The sequence below is a fragment of the Saccopteryx bilineata genome, chromosome 2 (genome assembly GCF_036850765.1).
Source record: "Saccopteryx bilineata isolate mSacBil1 chromosome 2, mSacBil1_pri_phased_curated, whole genome shotgun sequence".
NCBI lineage: Eukaryota > Metazoa > Chordata > Mammalia > Chiroptera > Emballonuridae > Saccopteryx > Saccopteryx bilineata.
Window position 1 is genome coordinate 80,562,030 of NC_089491.1, and position 19,706 is coordinate 80,581,735.

The 19,706-nt window shown below is 38.0% G+C and overlaps 1 protein-coding gene across 3 annotated transcripts in view; it reads right to left on the reverse strand.

Annotated features, from left to right (window-relative positions):
• HAUS6 (HAUS augmin like complex subunit 6) overlaps positions 1-19,706 on the reverse strand; it is a 45,330-nt gene that overhangs the window by 23,123 nt on the left and 2,501 nt on the right. For all 3 annotated transcript variants that reach the window (XM_066257325.1, XM_066257324.1, XM_066257326.1), the window contains exons 2-8: positions 18,310-18,405; positions 16,015-16,093; positions 14,216-14,348; positions 8,534-8,681; positions 5,646-5,711; positions 5,075-5,123; positions 843-1,013 (exon numbers count right to left, since the gene is read on the reverse strand). In XM_066257325.1, coding sequence (XP_066113422.1) covers positions 843-1,013; positions 5,075-5,123; positions 5,646-5,711; positions 8,534-8,681; positions 14,216-14,348; positions 16,015-16,093; positions 18,310-18,405 — 742 coding nt within the window. The remainder of the gene's footprint in view (positions 1-842; positions 1,014-5,074; positions 5,124-5,645; positions 5,712-8,533; positions 8,682-14,215; positions 14,349-16,014; positions 16,094-18,309; positions 18,406-19,706) is intronic.

Below are 19,706 nucleotides of genomic sequence, written 5' to 3' on the forward strand. Positions count from 1 at the left end.
CTGTCATGTTACCTACTACAGTGAAAGCTCTTTGAGGTCATAACAATATTTTACTTTTGGAGCCCCTGTACAATAATCAATACTTGGCATATAGTAGATGCTTAATAAACTGCAAGTTTACTTAAAAAAAAAAAAAAAGTAAGCTTTCCAGATGGAAGTGTCCCATAACCAAGTGAAAATAATTTGAGGTAGTTTAGGTTAAAGGAGAGACTAGAAATACCAATTTGAGAATATTAACATATAGAGAGCTGATAAAGTCATGGAATTGGTTAAGAAAATACATATGAATTTGTAATGCAGGAAAGAAAAGGGGACATTAAAGAAAAAAACCATGGGAACATTTTCATTTAAAAGTCAGGCAGAGAAAAAGAAATCAGTAGTAAAAATGAGAACAGCAATCTGAAAAACCATAGGAGAGCAGAGACACTGAGATCACAAAAGCCAAAGGAGGAAAAGACTTTAGAATATTAGTAACATCAAGATGAAACAGAAACTAGAGAAGATAAAGAATTTTTAAGAAGTCATTTAGCAATCAGGAGATCACTGGTACATTATTTGAAAATTTATAAAGAACTAATAAGCATGAAATTATTTTCCTAAGTAACTTCATACTCTCTACCCTATAGATGATGTAACACCACACAAGGTACAATTAATAAAAGTTGATGGAAAAAGATATACAGCTTTGCCAGTACCCTTCTTTATGAAAGTTTTACTAGATATACTCAAAAACAAATTCTGAAAACGGTAGAAAAACACTGTAAAAGAAAACAACATGTAATATATAAAATAAGTACGTGAAGGAAGTTTTCTCAAAAGTTCCTTTAATATCAAATGCTTACCTGACACATTTGTTTCTCAATTTTGTCAAGTAAGAGCCTTGGAACATTGATAGCAACATTAGTTCCATCTAAAGTGTACTGATCAACAAGACTAAGAACTGAACTAACAACTTCTCTCTCTTTTTCCAAAAACAGGAGTGTTTCATTCACTGAAGCCCACAAAGACCGAACCTTTGAAAACAAACAAAATATTAACGTCTATACATAATCTGCACACATTAAAGAAATATAAAACACAAATACATGCTCACTTCCAAGAATAAATGAAGTATTCCTGGAATGGTTTCTGGTGAGAAAATTAACTGTATTTTAATAATCTAAAAGAACTGGCAGTGTTTCCAATAGAGTTTCATTTTTTTTAAGGTAGAAAAATATTTATTAAGCTCTTTAATAAATTATGTGTACATAGCATTTAGAAAAGGTAATGTTTTGCAATGAATATATATTTAGATATCTTTAAGTTGTATCTCTATGCTGACCCTTAAATTAACCTTTTCAAGAACTAGAGGTTTATAACTCTTATATATAGCAAACCAGAAAATGTTTATTAACCCTGTGATTGCCAAGCATCTCAAAGAGGAAGATGAAATTCAACAGAGCAAAATGCCTGAAATATTCAACAAAGTAAAATTTAAAATTCAACAAAGTAAAATTTAAAAAATAATTTAGAATTTTGATTCCCTAATTCAATTAGTTCCTTTTATTTATTCATTTTTTTTTAACATTCTCAAAGGGTTATCAAATATTCTAAACATCTCTGAAGCTGCTTTAATCCTTCACTTGTCATTAGTATAATCCTAAAATCCCAATATGCATGCAATACAGTATGCAGCTGGTAACTCTTCTTGAGGCAAATTCAAGTGTTTTGGCACACATTAACGAAGTATCTCCAACACAGTTTTAAAACTAAAAGTTTCTCAGAATTTAGTCCACTATGATCTTCAAAAAATATCTAAGAAACCTTACACAACTAAGATGCAACTAGTATTTCCTGTATTCTAACATGCTGGCAACCCAATGAAGATTTTTCAAAGAGAAATAACTCAAGATTTTCATGAAAAAAGAAAAAAAAAGACTACACGTTAATTGTAAGTCACTCGTGTTTTAAAAAGTTGAAAGTTGAGAAACCATGCTTCTTAAAAAGCATCAAAAAATGCAGTCAACCAAAGGCAAGAGAAGTGAAGGCAAAGATAAATGAATGGGACTACATCAGAATAAAAAGTTTTTGCTCAGCAAGAGAAACTGACAACAAAATAAACAGACAGCCAACTAAATGGGAAATGATATTTTCAAACAGCTCAGATAAGGGCCTAATACCCAAAATTTACAAAGAACTTATAAAACTCAACAACAAACAAACAAACAATCCAATTAAAAAATGGGAAGAGGACATGAACAGACACTTCTCCCAGGAAGAGATACAAATGGCCAACAGATATATGAAAAGATGTTCATCTTCTTTAGTCATTAGAGAAATGCAAATCAAAACTACAATGCGATACCACCTCACACCTGTTAGATTAGCTATTATCAACAAGACAGGTAATAGCAAATGCTGGAGAGGCTGTGGAGAAAAAAGAACCCTCATTCAGTGTTGGTGGGACTGTAAAGTAGTGCAACCATTATGGAAGAAAGTATGGTGGTTCCTCAAAAAACTGAAAATAGAACTACCTTATGACCCAGCAATCCCTCTACTGGGTATATACCCCAAAAACTCAGAAACATTGATACGTAAAGACACATGCAGCCCCATGTTCATTGCAGCATTGTTCACAGTGGCCAGGACATGGAAACAACCAAAAAGCCCTTCAATAGAAGACTGGATAAAGAAGATGTGGCACATATACACTATGGAATACTACTCAGCCATAAGAAATGATGACATCAGATCCTTTACAACAAAATGGTGGGATCTTGATAACATTATACGAGTGAAATTAGTAAATCAGAAAAAAACAAGAACTACATGATTCCATACATTGGTGGGACATAAAAACGAGACTAAAAGACATGGACAAGAGTGTGGTGGTTACCAGGGGTGGGGGGGAGGGAGGGGCGCAGGAGGGAAGGAGGAGAGGGGGAGGGGGAGGGGGACACAAAGAAAACTAGATAAAAGGTGACGGAGGACAATCTGACTTTGGGTGATGGGTATGCAACATAATTGAATGACAAGATAATCTGGACATGTTTTCTTTGAATACATGTACCCTGATTTATTGATGTCACCCCATTAACAATAAAAATTTATAAAAAAAAAAGAAAGAAAAATGCAGTCAACCCAAAGGTCTACCTAGAGCAGCAATTTTCAACCTTTTTAATTTCATGACACACAAACTAATTACTAAATATCTGTGGCACACTAAAAAATGTATTTTTTGCAGATCTGACAAAAAATTAAAATTGGTATAATTTTGATTCATTCACACCAGATGACTATTGTTGTGTTAGCTATTGTCATTTTTCTGTTTAACAAGTTAAGAGAAAAGAGGCCAGTGCCTCTAGCCAAATAGTCAGGTATTGCTTGTTTTAAAAGTTCTCGCAGGAAAACTAGTGTGCTTCTTTTGGCACAATGGTTGAAAATCACTGAACTAGAGTAAAAAGTACTCTGGAGTGTATTCACAGAACACTATGTAGCAATGAGAATGAACACACTACAATTATATACACAAAAGCTTGGATAAAACATGAGTAAAAGAAGTCAAACACAAAAGACTATATTGTATATACTCCAATTTATATAACGTTAAAGAATAGGCAAAACTAATCTTCAGTGTGAGAAGGGAGATGGCTGTAAATGAAAGGGAGCTTTAGACTCCTGGGATGCTGGTAACATCTATTCTTTAAACTAGATGATGTTTACTTGGGTGTGTCACTTTGGGAAATTTTGTCACACTATATACATTTATAATTTTTATACTTTTCGTATGTTATGCCTCAACAGAATTTACAAAAGTGGGAGAGAAGTGGGGGAATACAAAAATTATCTCTATGCTGCTGTCTGTCTTCCCATGATATAAGATAAAGTTGTCCCCAAAGGAAGAGTGGTGGGTAGTCCAGTAGTTTCATAGGATAACATTTCCTTGGTGTCCTTACTAAGATCCAGGCTAGCGCCTGACCAGGCAGTGGCACAGTGGATAAAGCGTCGGACTGAGATGTGGAGGACCCAGGTTCCAGACCCCGAGGTCGCCAGCTTGAGCGCAGGCTCATCTGGTTTGAGCAAAACTCACCAGCTTGAGCGCAAGGTCGCTGACTTGAGCAAGGGGTCACTCGGTCTGCTACATCCCCCCAGTCAAGGCACATATGAGAAATCAATCAATAAACAACTAAGGAACCACAACAAAGAATTGATGTTTCTCATCTCTCTCTCTTCCTGTCTGTCTGTCCCTCTCTTTGACTCTGTCTCTGCCACACATACAAAAAAAGATCTAGTCTAGAGATTTTGTCAATCACCCAAAGTTGAAACAATAATATTGACCAAACTCAGAAGAAATTTCTGTGAAACATTTAAAAGGTTTCAGACCTACCCATTAAATTTACAAACAAAGATACTGCATTCAGTAATAAGAATATTTACATTCACTAAACCAGAATCTCCATAAAAAAAAATAACTGCCAGTTTTGGTTACTGCTATAGTAGCTCTACTATCTAGAACACCTGGCATATGGCAGATAATCAATAAATATTCACTAAATTAATTATTTCCTGAGGACAGCAGTCCCCTTTCCAGTGACAAAGTGCCAGAGAAGCCAAAATAAAGCAACATGGTGATCACAGAATCAGAAAGACTTAAGAGATACCACCTAAACACAAAGGAGGCCTAAGAAAGCACTCCTACCCCACATCAAAGCCTCAGACTATTTATGTCAGCCAGATTACACTCTACTACCGAGCCAGCCTCAATTTAGCTTCTCATTTCTCTTTCATACCTACCATCTCCCTTCAGTAAATATACTTTATTTTGATATAAATACTACTGATCTACTGATTAAGTTACAATCAAACTAAACTTGTCCTGCTGACATGAAAGACTTTAAATTAATCATATTTAAAGCTGCTTTTGCATATAGTTAGTCTTGGAAATTATAAGCTAACTTTCCCATCATATTCAAATATTTTAGAGACACCCTGTTGATACCTTTATATACATAACACTTATAATGAGTAAAATTATAGTAACTGCTACAAAAAGAAATGACAGAGATAACATTTCTCTCTTCAAAAGTTGCCTCACCTTATGAATTTTCTCTTGTATATCACTTTGGTCATCATAAGGTTCCATTCTAGTTAAAAATTAAATAATTTCATTAGTCATTTTAAAAATCACATGGTAATTTACCATCCAAAGAGCTAATTGATCTGCAAACTCATCCACTAACATTCCAATTAAACAAAAATAAAATTCTAGCTCAAAGTAGTAGTTTGTTAAGAGAACTGGAGTAGGAATCAGAATTATACTCTACCAGTGGTCAGTAAACTCATTAGTCAACAGAGCCAAATATCAACCATACAACGATTGAAATTTCTTTTGAGAGCCAAATTTTTTAAACTTAAACTATATAGGTAGATACATTCCTTATCGAGGTAGCACTCACCCATGGTATTTTGTGGAAGAACCACACTCAAGGGGCCAAAGAGCCTCATGTGGCTCGCGAGCTGTGGTTTGCCAACCTAGGCATCTAATTACTATCATCATCTAATTACTGATACACTATTTTTGTTTCTGGAACTCTCAGTTTCCCTACCTATAAAATGGAGGAGCTAAACTAATATGTAAGGCAACTTTTAGCTCTAAACGTACTTACGTTTTTAATTGGTTTTGCTGTTCTGTATATTCTGATCTCAAATTCCGTACTTCTTTAACTGATAATCTGCAAGAAAACATACAAAATAATGACTATGCAGACATTCCTCTACTTACAATGGGAGTCACATGCCAATACCCATCAGAGGTTGAATATCATAAGTCAAAACTGCATTTATTACACCTAACCCAGCGATTTTCAGCCAGTGTACCACAAGAACTTTCAAAACATGCAATACCGCCTGACCAGGCAGTGATGCAGTGGATAGAGCGTCAGACTGGGATGCGGAGGACCCAGGTTCGAGACCCCGAGGTTGCCAGCTTGAGCGCAGGCTCATCTGGTTTGAGCAAAAGCTCACCAGCTTGGACCCAAGGTTGCTGGCTCGAGCAAGGGGTTACTCAGTCGGCTATAGCCTCCCAGTCAAGGCACATATGAAAAAGCAATCAATGAACAACAAAGGTGTCGCACTGCACAACGAAAAACTAATGATGCTTCTCATCTCTCCTTTTCTGTCTGTCTGTCTCTGTCTATCCCTCTCTCTGACTCTTTCCCTTTCTCTGATTCTCTCCCTGTCTCCGTAAAGAAAAACAACATGCGCCTGACCTGTGGTGGTGCAGCGGATAAAGCGTCGACCTGGAAATGCTGAGGTCGCTGGTTCGAAACCCTGGGCTTGCCTGGTCAAGGCACATATGGGAGTTGATGCTTCCAACTCCTCCCCCCTTCTCTCTCTCTGTCTCTCCTCTCCTCTGTCTGTCTGTCTCTCTCTCTCTCCCTCTCCACTCTAAAATGAATAAATAAAAAATAAATAAAAATTTATAAAACTGTGAGCTCCTTGAGGACACACATTCTTTAAAAAAAAAAGAAAAAGAAAAACAACATGCAATACCTGACTAGTCAGAGGCACTGACCTTATTTCCCTTAGATTGTCAAATAAAAAGATGACAACAAACACAACAATAGCCATCTGGTGTGAATCAAAATTATACCTATTTTTTTTTTTGGTCAAATCAGCAAAAAAATATTTTGGTGTGCTACAGAATTTTAGTACTTAGTTTATGTGTGCCATGAGATGAAAACAGTTGAAACTGCTGATCTAACCTACTAAGCATCACAGCTTAGCACAGACTACCTTAAATGTGCTCAGAACACTTACATTAGCCTACAGTTGGGCATTTACCTTGAGTCTTATCTCAAGATGAACTGCCTTACCCTTCTTCTCACCAGAAGAGTCACAGATGGGCATTCTGTAAACATGATGGGATACAAAAACACAATATCCAAAAAACACTGGCGATAGAGTACACTGAGTATCAGTTGTACTCTACTGCAGAGTGCCAGTACTACATTGTATCGTACCACATATCACTAGCCCAGGAAAAGATCAAAATTCAAAGTATGGTTTCTAGTGAATGCATAAGGCTTTCACACCATTCTAAGTCAAAAAATCTTAAGTCTAACCACTGTAAGTCAGTAATTGTCTGTAATTCCATTACAATTAAACAGTACAGTTACATTAATATTTTCCCCGTTTCATATCTTTGCTCCAGGCCTCTGAGGACTATTCTTCCAAATACCCCCAGTAGCCAGCTAAAGGACTCTACACTCCCTTTTAGAGTTATAAGATTTAACATGCAGGCTGCTAATGAGATGAACCAAGGATTCTTGGCAATGTACACTCTCTTACTTCAAGTAAAAATGTTGGAAGTCAGTAAGACTACTTTGTTCTCTTATTCTTATCTCACATACCTACAGGGATGTTTCGATGTTATCTAAGACAGTCAAGCAACATTGTAATTTTAAGGTAATAAATAGTGTGGGACCTTGTAGCATTTATAATAGAGCACACAGCATTTAAAAAGTTATCTTACTAGGGTTGTTAATAATAGTAAAAAATTAGACACAATCTACTTTTAAGAGTAAGAACTTTGTCTATCTTATTTAATACTATAGGATCAGTGCCTAAACAGTATCTGGCACACAGAAGTAACTCAAAAACAAATTTGCTGAACAGATGGCCCTAAACATAAAAGAGTACAAAGTGGTTAAAGAAACTATGAAACACCTACTTGGAATAATATCTATTTAATACTCAACCAACTATTAAGTAGACATTAACAGCAATACACTATGGTATCTATTTAATAGATACTCAAAAAACTATTAAGCAGACATTAACACCACACACTATGGCAACATGAAAAATTTACAGAATGAAATATTAAAGATGAAAAACCATACAAAACAGAATGAACACTACACAGCTTAAAAATATACTTTTATGGGATTTTTTTGGTTTTTTGTTTGTTTGTTTTTACAGAGACAGAGAGAGAGTTAGAGAGAGGGATAGAGACAGACAGACAGGAACAGAGAGAGATGAGAAGCATCAATCATTAGTTTTTCATTGTGACACCTTAGTTGTTCATTAATTGCTTTCTCATATGTGCCTTGACTAGGAGGCTACAACAGACTGAGTAACCCCTTGCTCAAGCCAGCGCGACCTTGGGTCCAAGCTGGTGAGCTTTGCTCAAACCAGATGAGCCCGTGCTCAAGCTGGTGACCTAGGGGTCTCGAACCTGGGTCCCCGCATCCCAATCCGACACTTTATCCACTGCACCACCGCCTGGTCAGGCTATATTTCCATGTTAAAAAAAGAAAAAAGCAAATTAAAATTTTAAACTAAAGTGATCTTTTCCTTTCCTCTAAACTTTCATTTACAGTATACATAAAGTTTAAAACATTTTACTCAGAAGTTATCTGGTTTTAAAATGGAAAGATAACAGCAAAAGAATTTTGAAGTAAGCATGGATTATTACCATTGAAGGTATACTAGTGACATTTGTATAAATAGAAACAAATCTTCATTTTCTGACTATCAAAGTATTACTTACTGTGAATTTTCCTGATACTTTTGTAAAACAAAATCTTCTCTTTGTAAAATTTTTAAAAATCTGTTACGTGCTACATGGGACCTGGCAATGCACTTGTGTAAATCTTGTGGCTTTACATTAAACGTCTCCGCAAAATGTTTGGATGAATCTATACGGAACACAAAATCATAGAAAATTTAGACTTATAAGCTAATAAGTATTTTAAAGGTTGGATTTTATTATTATTAATTTTCAATAATTATTTACTAATTATTAAATTTTTAAAGAGATTAATAACCCTATATAACAACTCCTTAAAAGCTGACATACCACATACATAAAAAGATACAACTAATTTCCACATAAGCAAGGATGACCTATTTTATTTATTTATTTTTTTTATATAATTTCCTGAAGCTGGAAACGAGGAGAGACAGTCAGACAGACTCCCGCATGCGCCTGACCGGGATCCACCCGGCACGCCCACCAGGGGCGATGCTCTGCCCACCAGGGGGCGATGCTCTGCCCCTCCGGGCCGTCGCTCTGCCGTGACCAGAGCCACTCTAGGGCCTGGGGCAGAGGCCAAGGAGTCATCCCCAGCTCCCGGGCCATCTTTGTTCCAATGGAGCCTTGGCTGCGGGAGGGGAAGAGAGAGACAGAGAGGAAGGAGGGGGTGGGGGTGGAGAAACAGAGAGGAAGGAGGGGGTGGGGGTAGAGAAGCAAATGGGCGCTTCTCCTATGTGCCCTGGCCGGGAATCGAACCTGGGTCCCCCGCACGCCAGGCCGACGCTCTACCGCTGAGCCAACCGGCCAGGGCCAAGGATGACCTATTTTTAAAGTAGGCAACTTTAAAAAGATATCTGAAGTTGAGTTGTTTCACACAATTAAAACCTTTTAGAGTCCATCTGCCGAAAATAAGTCTTTTTTTTTTTTTTTACAGGGACAGAGAGAGGGATAGATAGGGACAGACAGACAGGAACGGAGAGAGATGAGAAGCATCAATCATCAGTTTTTTGTGGCAACACCTTAGCTGTTCATTGATTGCTTTCTCACATGTGCCTTGACCGTGGGCCTTCAACAGATGGAGTAACCCCTTGCTCAAGCCAGCGACCTTGGGTCCAAGCTGGTGAGCTTTTCTCAAACCAGATGAGCCCTCAAGCTAGTGACCTCAGGGTCTCGAACCTGGGTCCTACACACCCCAGTCCAACGCTCTATCCACTTGCGCCACTGCTTGGTCAGGCCCAAAATAATTCTTATCACAGCTTGTTATATCCAAGAACAAATACACTGTCATATATGAACAAATTCTTAACAAGATCTTTTAACAACAAAGGAAGAAAATATACTAAAAGAGATGAGATAAGATCACATCACCTGTATTTCTGCCATAAGCTTACTTTTCTTCCTAGTAACAGGACAGGACCAAATAAAAAAAGTGTGTAAACATAATAAATTAAATTTTAAAAAAGTCTCCATTTCTCAAGTAATTCTTGGCTATGTTACTAATTAATATTTGAAGCAGACCCTGAGATCAATCTATCCAAACATTGCAGAGACCAGGTTTTTTACCTTAAATAATGCGATAAATCCTACTTTTAGATGGCTCAGTACAATAAAGGTGGATATTCTGGAAAACAGGGACCCCACATTACACTTAACATGACTAATCCAGGTCCTAGAATTAACTCCAAAAACCACCACGATTTCCAAATATTTAGCATGGGATGGATGAGTTCACTAAATGAAATCATTAGACATTGAACATGCTGAATGGAATTGCTTTAAACCAGAAATAGGACAACCCATGCTTAGAAGCATATGTACAATAAACTCTTGCTAAATCCAAGCACACATATTTTATATAAAACAGTCTGGGTTACATATAATTGGAGTAGATCACCTACTAGTAGAAAAACTGGCAAAATGCTTATCTTATATTAAATTTAAAATATGCAAATACCTATAATGCAGGATCACATGCATGTTTTTTTAAAAATCATGCATAAGAGATAAACTAGAAAAAGGGTTTACATGTTACATCATAAAGAAGGAAAAATAAAAAGTTCCTACAAATGAAAAAGAAAATGGGAGAAGAGAAAAATGGACAAAGGATATAAACAGTACAAAAGAAGTATAAGTTGCTCTTAAATATATGAACAATTTTCAATATAACTAAGTACATAATAAAAGAAGTACAAATTACAACCACCCTGAGATTGTACTTTAACTATCAGACTGAAAAGATAAAAATGTCTAACTATACATGTTAGTGAGCCTTTAGGAAAACAAACACTCTACATCACAAACACTACTGATATAAACTGTCCAGTCTCCACAGAAAATAATCTGGTAATAATAGCAAATAGCAAATGCAATATTTCTTTGACCAAGAAATAATTTTTCAAGAATTATACCATATTTATAAAGTTTGTCACTGTAGCCCTGTTTTTATAGCAAAGGATTAGGATAAAAAGCTGAACATCCATCAGCAGAAGATTGATTATGACACATCCATTCAAATATGCATTCTAAAGAGAGAGAATGAGAATAAGGAAGCTCTATGAACTGACATAGGATGATCTCTAATATGTATTGTTACATGAAAAACACAAGATTCAAAACCAGACGTATGTCACCATTTAATGTTTAAAAAATACACACATGCTTGTATTACAATTACATTGGTTGCTTCTAAGAAGAGAAACTAGGTAGTTAAAGAACAGAGGTGGAGTACCCTCTGTCTCACTCCAGCCATGTGAAGACACAGCAAGAAGGTGACTATCTACCAGACAGGAAAAGAAGCCTCACCAAAAATCATCCTGCCGGCACCTTGGTATTAGACTTTCCGACTCCAAAATTCTGAAAAAATAAATTCGTTCTTAAAATAAAACACCAGGCCCTGGCCGGTTGGCTCAGCGGTAGAGCGTCGGCCTGGCGTGCAGGAGTCCCGGGTTCGATTCCCGGCCAGGGCACACAGGAGAGGCGCCCATCTGCTTCTCCACCCCTCCCCCTCTCCTTCCTCTCTGTCTCTCTCTTCCCCTCCCGCAGCCAAGGCTCCATTGGAGCAAAGTTGGCCCGGGCACTAAGGATGGCTCTGTGGCCTCTGCCTCAGGTGCTAGAGTGGACCTGGTTGCAACAGAGCAACGCCCCAGATGGGCAGAGCATCGCCCCCTGGTGGGCGTGCCGGGTGGATCCCGGTCGGGCACATGTGGGAGTCTGACTGCCTCCCTGTTTCCAGCTTCAGAAAAATACAAAAAAAAAGAAAAAAAAAAACAGAGGTAGAAGATAAATTTTCAACCTTTTGATTTTTAAATCATGAAAAATATTACCCATTCAAAATAATTAAAACATGTAAATATATATGTAAACAAAAAAAATTAACCAAAATGTCAGCAATGGTTGCCTTTAGAAATTGGAAGATGGATGTGGTTTATTGCATAATTTTCTGTATTTTCCTGTCCATGTTTTTTTTTTATTTCTTTTAGGAAGAGAGATGGAGATAGAGAGAGAGAGACAGAGAGAGACAAGACAGGAAGGGAGAGAGATAAGAAGCATCAATTTTTCATTGTGGCACCTTAGTTGTTCATTGAATGCTTTCTCATATATGACTTAACAAGGCAGAGGGCTCCAGCAGAGTGAGTGACCCCTTACTCAAGCCAGTGACATTGGCTTCAAGCCAGCAACCTTTGGGCTCAAGCCAGTGACCATGGGATCCTGTCTATGATCCCACAGCTCAAGCCAGCAACCCTGCGCTCAAGTTGGTGAGCCCACGCTAAAGCCAAATGAGCCCGCACTCAAGCCAGCAACCTCAGGTTTTGAACCTGGGTCCTCTGCATCCCAGGCTGAAGCTTTAACCACTGTGACACCACCTGGTCAGGCCTGTCCATGTTTTATGAGTATACACCAATTAAGCAGAGCAGCAGTGGTACCTCGTCTATCACAGAGGTTAGGTTCCAGATCCCCCATGATAGGCGAAAATCCACAAAGTAGCAAGATTATATTTATTTTATTATTTATATATTTTTAAGGATTTATTTTGATTTAATATTCTTATATATGTTTTAATTAATGTTTATATTGTATTTAGTTTTTTAGGCTAGAAAATGCTTATTTTATCGCAAAACTAATTAAAATAACACATATAAAAATACCTATATACTGCAAAATCCTGCGATTTTTTATACCAAAAAATCCATGATACAAAATTAGATATATACAATTTAAAAATCTGCAATACAGTGAGACCACAAAAAGTGAACCACGAGCCCTGGCCGGTTGGCTCAGCGGTAGAGCGTCGGCCTAGCGTGCGGAGGACCCGGGTTCGATTCCCGGCCAGGGCACACAGGAGAAGCGCCCATTTGCTTCTCCACCCCTCCGCCGCTCTTTCCTCTCTGTCTCTCACTTCCCCTCCCGCAGCCAAGGCTCCATTGGAGCAAAGATGGCCCGGGCGCTGGGGATGGCTCTGTGGCCTCTGCCTCAGGCGCTAGAGTGGCTCTGGTCACAATATGGCGATGCCCAGGATGGGCAGAGCATCACCCCCTGGTGGGCAGAGCGTCACCACTGGTGGGCGTGCCGGGTGGATCCTGGTCGGGCGCATGCGGGAGTCTGTCTGACTGTCTCTCCCCGTTTCCAGCTTCAGAAAAATACAACCAAAAAAAAAAAAAAAAAAGTGAACCACGATATGGCGAGGGACAACTGTACTTAATAAACTACAAATCCATTCTTTTAAGTCTCAGCTTAAAAATCCAGTATGTTGTTTCTATGAATTAGCAAATAAGAGCAAATCTCTTAAAAACAGCAATTTGTAACAAAAATTCCCACACATTACCAGTAGTCAAAATAAATCTCAAACAAACTCAATACAATATTTAATACAATGTATTAGAGGCTAACTATAATCAGCAGGTCTAAGGTAGCCCATTGGCTGTTTATCTGAGATCAAAAATCTAGGAATACTTTCTACATTTTTAAAGGGTTGTATTAAAAAACACACACGCTTGACCAGGCGGTGGCGCAGTGGACAGACTGGGATGTGGAGGACACAGGTTCGAGACCCTGAGGTCGCCAGCTTGAGCACAAGCTCATCTGGTTTGAGCAAAGCTCACCAGCTTGGACCCAAGGTCGCTGGCTCGAGCAGGGAGTCACTCGGTCTGCTGTAGCCTTCCCCAGCCTACCCTCCCACCCACCACCCACCCCCGGTCGAGGCACATGTGGGAGATCAATCGATGAACAACTGGGGAACTGCAGTGAAGTGTTAATGTTTCTCATCTCTCTCCCTTCCTGTCTGTCTGTCTGTCCCTGTCTGTCCCTCTCTCTGACTCTCTGTCTCTCTCTCTCTCTCTCACACACACACAAAATTAAAAATAAAAAAACCACACATACATATACACAGAGAGGTATAAGTGACAGAGACCCTGTGTGGGCCACAAAGTCTAAAATATTTATCAATTCTATCTGGCCTTATATAGAAAATGTTTCCCAACCCCTGTATTAGAATATAATAAAATAATTTGAGTTGTTACTTATGTTCAGTATGAGAGAATTTCAAACTACAGTTCTAGTAAAATATTAACTATTTGCCTTTTGCAGTTACTTTAATATTATCCTACCTTGCTTTGTTAAAATCTCTTGATAATTTAACAAACTGCGAATAACAAATACTTAAGAAACAAAGTGAAAAGTCCTACTATAAATTTAACTTACCTTTAGAATGGGTTTTTATATATCTTATCACAACAAATCTTGCAAAATGATACATCAGATGAATAAACTTAGGACCACCAGGAGAAAGAAATAGTGAACCAACAACTTGAGGAAAGCTACCTCCACATTCAGCCTATAAAAAAATAAGATAGTTTGAAAACTTTATTAATAATAACCTTTATAGACCCATCATACTGTATTTGAAGCATAAGATTGAGGAAGATTATTCCCTTTGAACCGAACATTGAATTTTTGAATCTTTTTTTTTTTATTGATTTGAGAGAGACTTCAACTTATTTTTCCTATTATTTATGCATTCATTGATTGATTCTTGTATGTGCCCTAACCAGGGGTCAAAATCACAACACTGGCATATCAGGACGATGGTCTACCAACTGACCTACCCAGCTAGGGCAATTAATTTTTTGGGTGGGTTTTTGGTAAAAGTTTTATAGTTGTGAGTACATAAAACAGTTTATTCTTACAGCACTTAGAATTGTATTATTTTCCTTATGAAGAACTATAAACCTACTTTTGCCCTACCCTATATATAGTATTTGTGGGCAAGGAAAAAACTTGGAAAATATGTGGTCTTCCCACTTTTTAAAATTTTTTTGAGAGAGAGGAAGGGAGACAGAGAGAGAGAGAGAGAGAGAGAAACATCCACTCACTGAGCCACTCACTCATGCCATTGTTCTATTCATTCATGCCATCACTGGCTATTTCCTATAGGTACCCTGACCAGGGATCTAACTTGCAACCTCAGCATATTAGGAGATGCACTAACCAACTGAACTACCCGGCCAGGACCTCAGGGCAAATCTTTAAATCTTTTTAAATTGTTGATTTGGTCACAAAAAAATTATAATATAAAGCCACAATTATTGACACTGTTTGGGGACACAAGCTAAAATAATCATGGTCAAAAAGTTTTCTTTAAATAAAAACTGTGATAGGTCCTGGCTGGTTGGCTCAGTGGTAGAGTATCAGCTCAGCATGTGGATGTCCTGGGTTCAATTCCCGGCCAGGGCACACAGGAGAAGCGTCCATCTGTTTCTGCACCCCTCCCCCTCTCCTTTCTCTCTCTCTCTCTCTCTCTCTCTTCCCCTCCTGCAGCCAAGGCTCCATTGGAGCAAAGTTGGCCCAGGCACTAAGGATGGCTCCATGGCCTCCATCTCGGGCACTAGAGTGGCTCTGGTTACAACAAAGCATTGCCCCCTGGTGGGCATGCCGGGTGGATCCCGGTTGGGTGCATGTAGGAGTCTGTCTCTATGCCTCCCCACTTCTCACTTCAGAAAAATACAGGAAAAACAAAACAAAACAAAAACTTTGATAGCCCTAGCCAGGCTGTTCAGTAGTAAGAGCACCAACCCTGCGCATTCAAGGAGCTACCAATGAGTGCACAAGTAAGCAGAACAACTAGGTGAAACAGCGAATTAATGCTTCTCTCTCTCTCTCTCTCTCTCTCGCTCGCTCTCTTTCCCTTCCCCTCTCTCCCTTCCTCTCTCTCAAATCAATGGAAATTTTAAAAAAAAAAACCTATGATATAAACTCTAAGAAACTCAAAAACCTATTTCCAATGCACCTACCCAGCAAAGCTGATTTTCTAGAAATATACAATCCCATTCAAAACCCATAAAAAGTATTATTCTGATTAATATGTACTTATTTATATTATTAGCATAAAAGCCTTAAAAAAAGCCTCTAGAAAAGTAATACACAATTGTACCTCAATAAAACTCGGAAAAAAATTAATGTAGTTTTAACCTCTTAAAGTTTTAATTTCCAGAAATACTTACAGAAATCTGTTTTAACCATTCACAGCAATGTTTCCGGAATTCAGTATCACTTTTTTGGTCAAATGGAGGCCAACAAAGTCTTAAAATGAAAATAAAAACATTAAAATTATGAACAAAAGACAAACTCAGCAAAAATTAAAAACATCAAATTTATCTCCTATACTAAGAACAATAATGCTAAATAAATCAAGGCTAATATTCATAGATTTCAACTAACGAGACACCAACCTATAAGAAATTGGGTCTTAGTGATAGAGCGTTGGCCTGGCGTGCAGAGGTCCCAGGTTCGATTCCCGGCCAGGGCACACAGAAGAGGCGCCCATCTGCCTCTCCACCCCTCCCCCTCTCCTTCCTCTCTGTCTCTCTCTTCCCCTCCCGAAGTGAGGCTCCATTGGAGCAAAGATGGCCCGGGCGCTGGGGATGGCTCCTTGGCCTCTGCCCCAGGTGCTAGAGTGGCTCTGGTCACGGCAGAGCAATGCCCCCGGAGGGGCAGAGCGTCGCCCCCTGGTGGGCATGCCAGGTGGATCCCGGTTGGGCGCATGCGGGAGTCTGTCTGTCTCTCCCAGTTTCCAGCTTCAGAAAAATACAAAAAAAAAAAAAGAAATTGGGTCTTTTTCTTTATAAATATCTATAGGATTGAGTTCAGTTTCACATAAATAACCAGTGAATATATATATAGATAGATACATATATAATAAAGTAATTATTAAAATTGCTAAAAATCAGGTAAAGACGAGAACACTCTCAATGGAATCACTGGACTAACACATAAAAATAGTTTAAATAAAGTAGTGTCGTAAGCCTGGAAGAAATAGAGAAACATTAATGGTTGTACATGAAAAACACATGAAAATAAATGGCATGAGAGCTTCTGATGCCTAAATATATATATCCTACATGATAGTCAGTAGATGCCACTTTATGGATAAGATATAAAAGCATTAAAAGAGAAAAGCTTTGCCTCAGATTTAGTTCAAAATAGCAGACAAAATTTACCTATTGCTTTCTTCTAATAATGTTTTATCTAAATTTTTATTCTAAGGTATTTGTTTAGGGTTTCATGTTTTTTAAATTTCTACAGTAGTATATCATAGAAGCTATATTAATAAAAAAAATTAGCCCTGGCCAGATAGCTCAGTTGGTTGGAGCATCATCCTGAAGCTCAGCAGTTGCCAGGTCGATCCCAAGTCAGAACATATACAGCAGCGGTTCTCAACCTGTGGGTCGCGACCCCAGCGGGGTCACCTAAAGCCATCGGAAAATACATAATGCATATCAGGTATTTACATTCCGATTCATAACCGTAGCAAAATTACAGTTATGAAGTAGCCACCAAAATTATTTTTTGGTTTGGGGTCACCACAACATGAGGAACTGTATTGCGGGGTCATGGCATTAGAAAGGTTGAGAACCACTGACATACAGGAACAGAGTGGTATTCCTATCTCTCTCTCTCCCTTTCTCTCTCACTAAAATCAATAAATTCTTTTTTTTTAAATAGGGAACATTTCTTTTTTTTTATTTATTTATTCATTTTTATTAAAGAGGAGGGAGAGAGAGAGAGAGAGAGAGAGAGAGAGAGAGAGAGAACAGGGGGAGGAGCTGGAAGCATCAACTCCCATATGTGCCTTGACCATGCAAGCCTGGGGTTTCGAACCGGCGACCTCAGCATTCTAGGTCGACGCTTTATCCACTGCGTCACCACAGGTCAGGCAATAAATTTCTTTTTAAGTGAAAGAAAAGCCCGACCAGGTGGTGGAGCAGTGGGAAGAACATTGGACTGGGATACAGAGGACCCAGGTTTGAAACCCTGAGGTGGCCAGCTTGAGCACGGGCTCATCCAGCTTGAGTACAGGCCCACCAGCTTGAGCATAGGGTCACTGACTTGAGCATAGAACCATAGACATGACCTCATGGTTGCTGGCTTGAGCCCAAAGGTCACTTGGCTTGAGTCCACGGTTGCTGCCTTAAGCAAGGGATCACTTGCTCTGCTGAAGCATATATGGTCAAGGCATATATATGAGAAAGCAATCAATGACCAACTAAGGTGCTACAACAAAATTTAAGTTATTTAGGAAGTATACAATGATTTTAAGATGAGTACCAAAGAAAAATCACTCAGATTTATACAAGTTAAGCACTGAATTTATAAGTCTCAAATCTGATTTTTGTGACATCCATTCAAAATAATACTGGAAGGCTAAAGTTGAAAATCTGGTTTGTATCAAGGTATAGCCCCTTTTCAAATTTGAGAATGACTATTTAGAAAAAGAAAATTAAATAACTTTTACTCACTTGAACACTTCTTTGGTGAGAGACTGGTCTAGGGTTTGAAACAAGAAATAAGAAACTATTTGAAAGGCATCACGGTTCAACTTGTCAAACATGTTTCTAATGGTTTAAAAAGAAACAGAAGCAGAGAACAAAAAGGAAAATGGTTAATAAAACTAAATATCACCAGAAGCTGCATAAGAGTTTGACACAAATATTTTTCATTTTCTTCAAGAGGTCAAGGCAAATTAATTTTTCTCATTCATATACATTTTTATAACCAATTAAGAAAAACCTACAGGTTTTATTTGATTCTGAAAATACAGATCAAATAGAAGAAAACTGGTAGAACTTCCTGTATTACAATGAAAAAAAAGCTAATTAGGTGGAGAGAATGCCATGCATGGCCTATGATATGATGAAGATGACACCAACATTTACTGAATGACAACCAAATAGCTAACATTTGTTTATTATTTCCAAGTATGAATTTAAACCTTTTACAGGCAGTAAGTCACCTAATTTTTACCACAATCACGAAGTTAAGTACTGTGTTAGCTACTTTAACAAGGATTATTTTATTTGATCCTTATGCTAGTAGAAAGCAATTTGATTACCCTCATTATACAGATGAAGAAATTTAAACTTGAGAGAGAATAGATAATTTGTCCAAAATCCCATAACAAAGAATGGAAAAGCAATGATTTGAAATATGTCATTTGACCCCAGAGTGTAGTCTTTACTATTATATTTTATTCCTAGAATCATCCTTAAAATGTAATTCTAGCAAGCCCCTTAAGAGTTTAATTGTTCTGCTTTCCCTAACTAATCAAGACAAAAACCTTAAAAAATACAGTATGTAAGAAAACAAAAGACAAAAAAACCCTAAACCTTGTAAGAAATGTCAGACAGCTGTAAATCAACTTCTAGGCCTGGGTTATCAGCCACTGCTCTATGTTCCATGTCCTCTCCTCACACCCCTGCCAGGACCAGGGTGTCTGCTAGGAAATGGGAAATTCAGGTTTGGAGGACTGCAAAGACTAGAAGGAAGAGTTTTCTGAACTTCACCTAGGGCAGCAACCTACTGACAGAGAGGGTCCACCTCAGAAACCACACTGCTGCATGGCCCACCTGCAAGATTTTAAGCTTGACTTTGGCAATTCCCAAGGCAAAATAAGTCAAACTTGCCATAGTTCAAAGTCCTAGTGGTAAAGTATAAAGGAAAAGTCGCAGAAGGAACCGAAGACATAATAATAAAGAGGGAAACAAAAACTCATTAGAACTTAATAAAATCTATCTGAGATTATACTATAAAACAGTTTTAACATTTAGACTAGAGACCTGAAATATTTTCATGTTAAATACATTCTCAACAATGATCTGAAGGAATATCTCACTTAGGTAATTCTTGTTTTCAGACT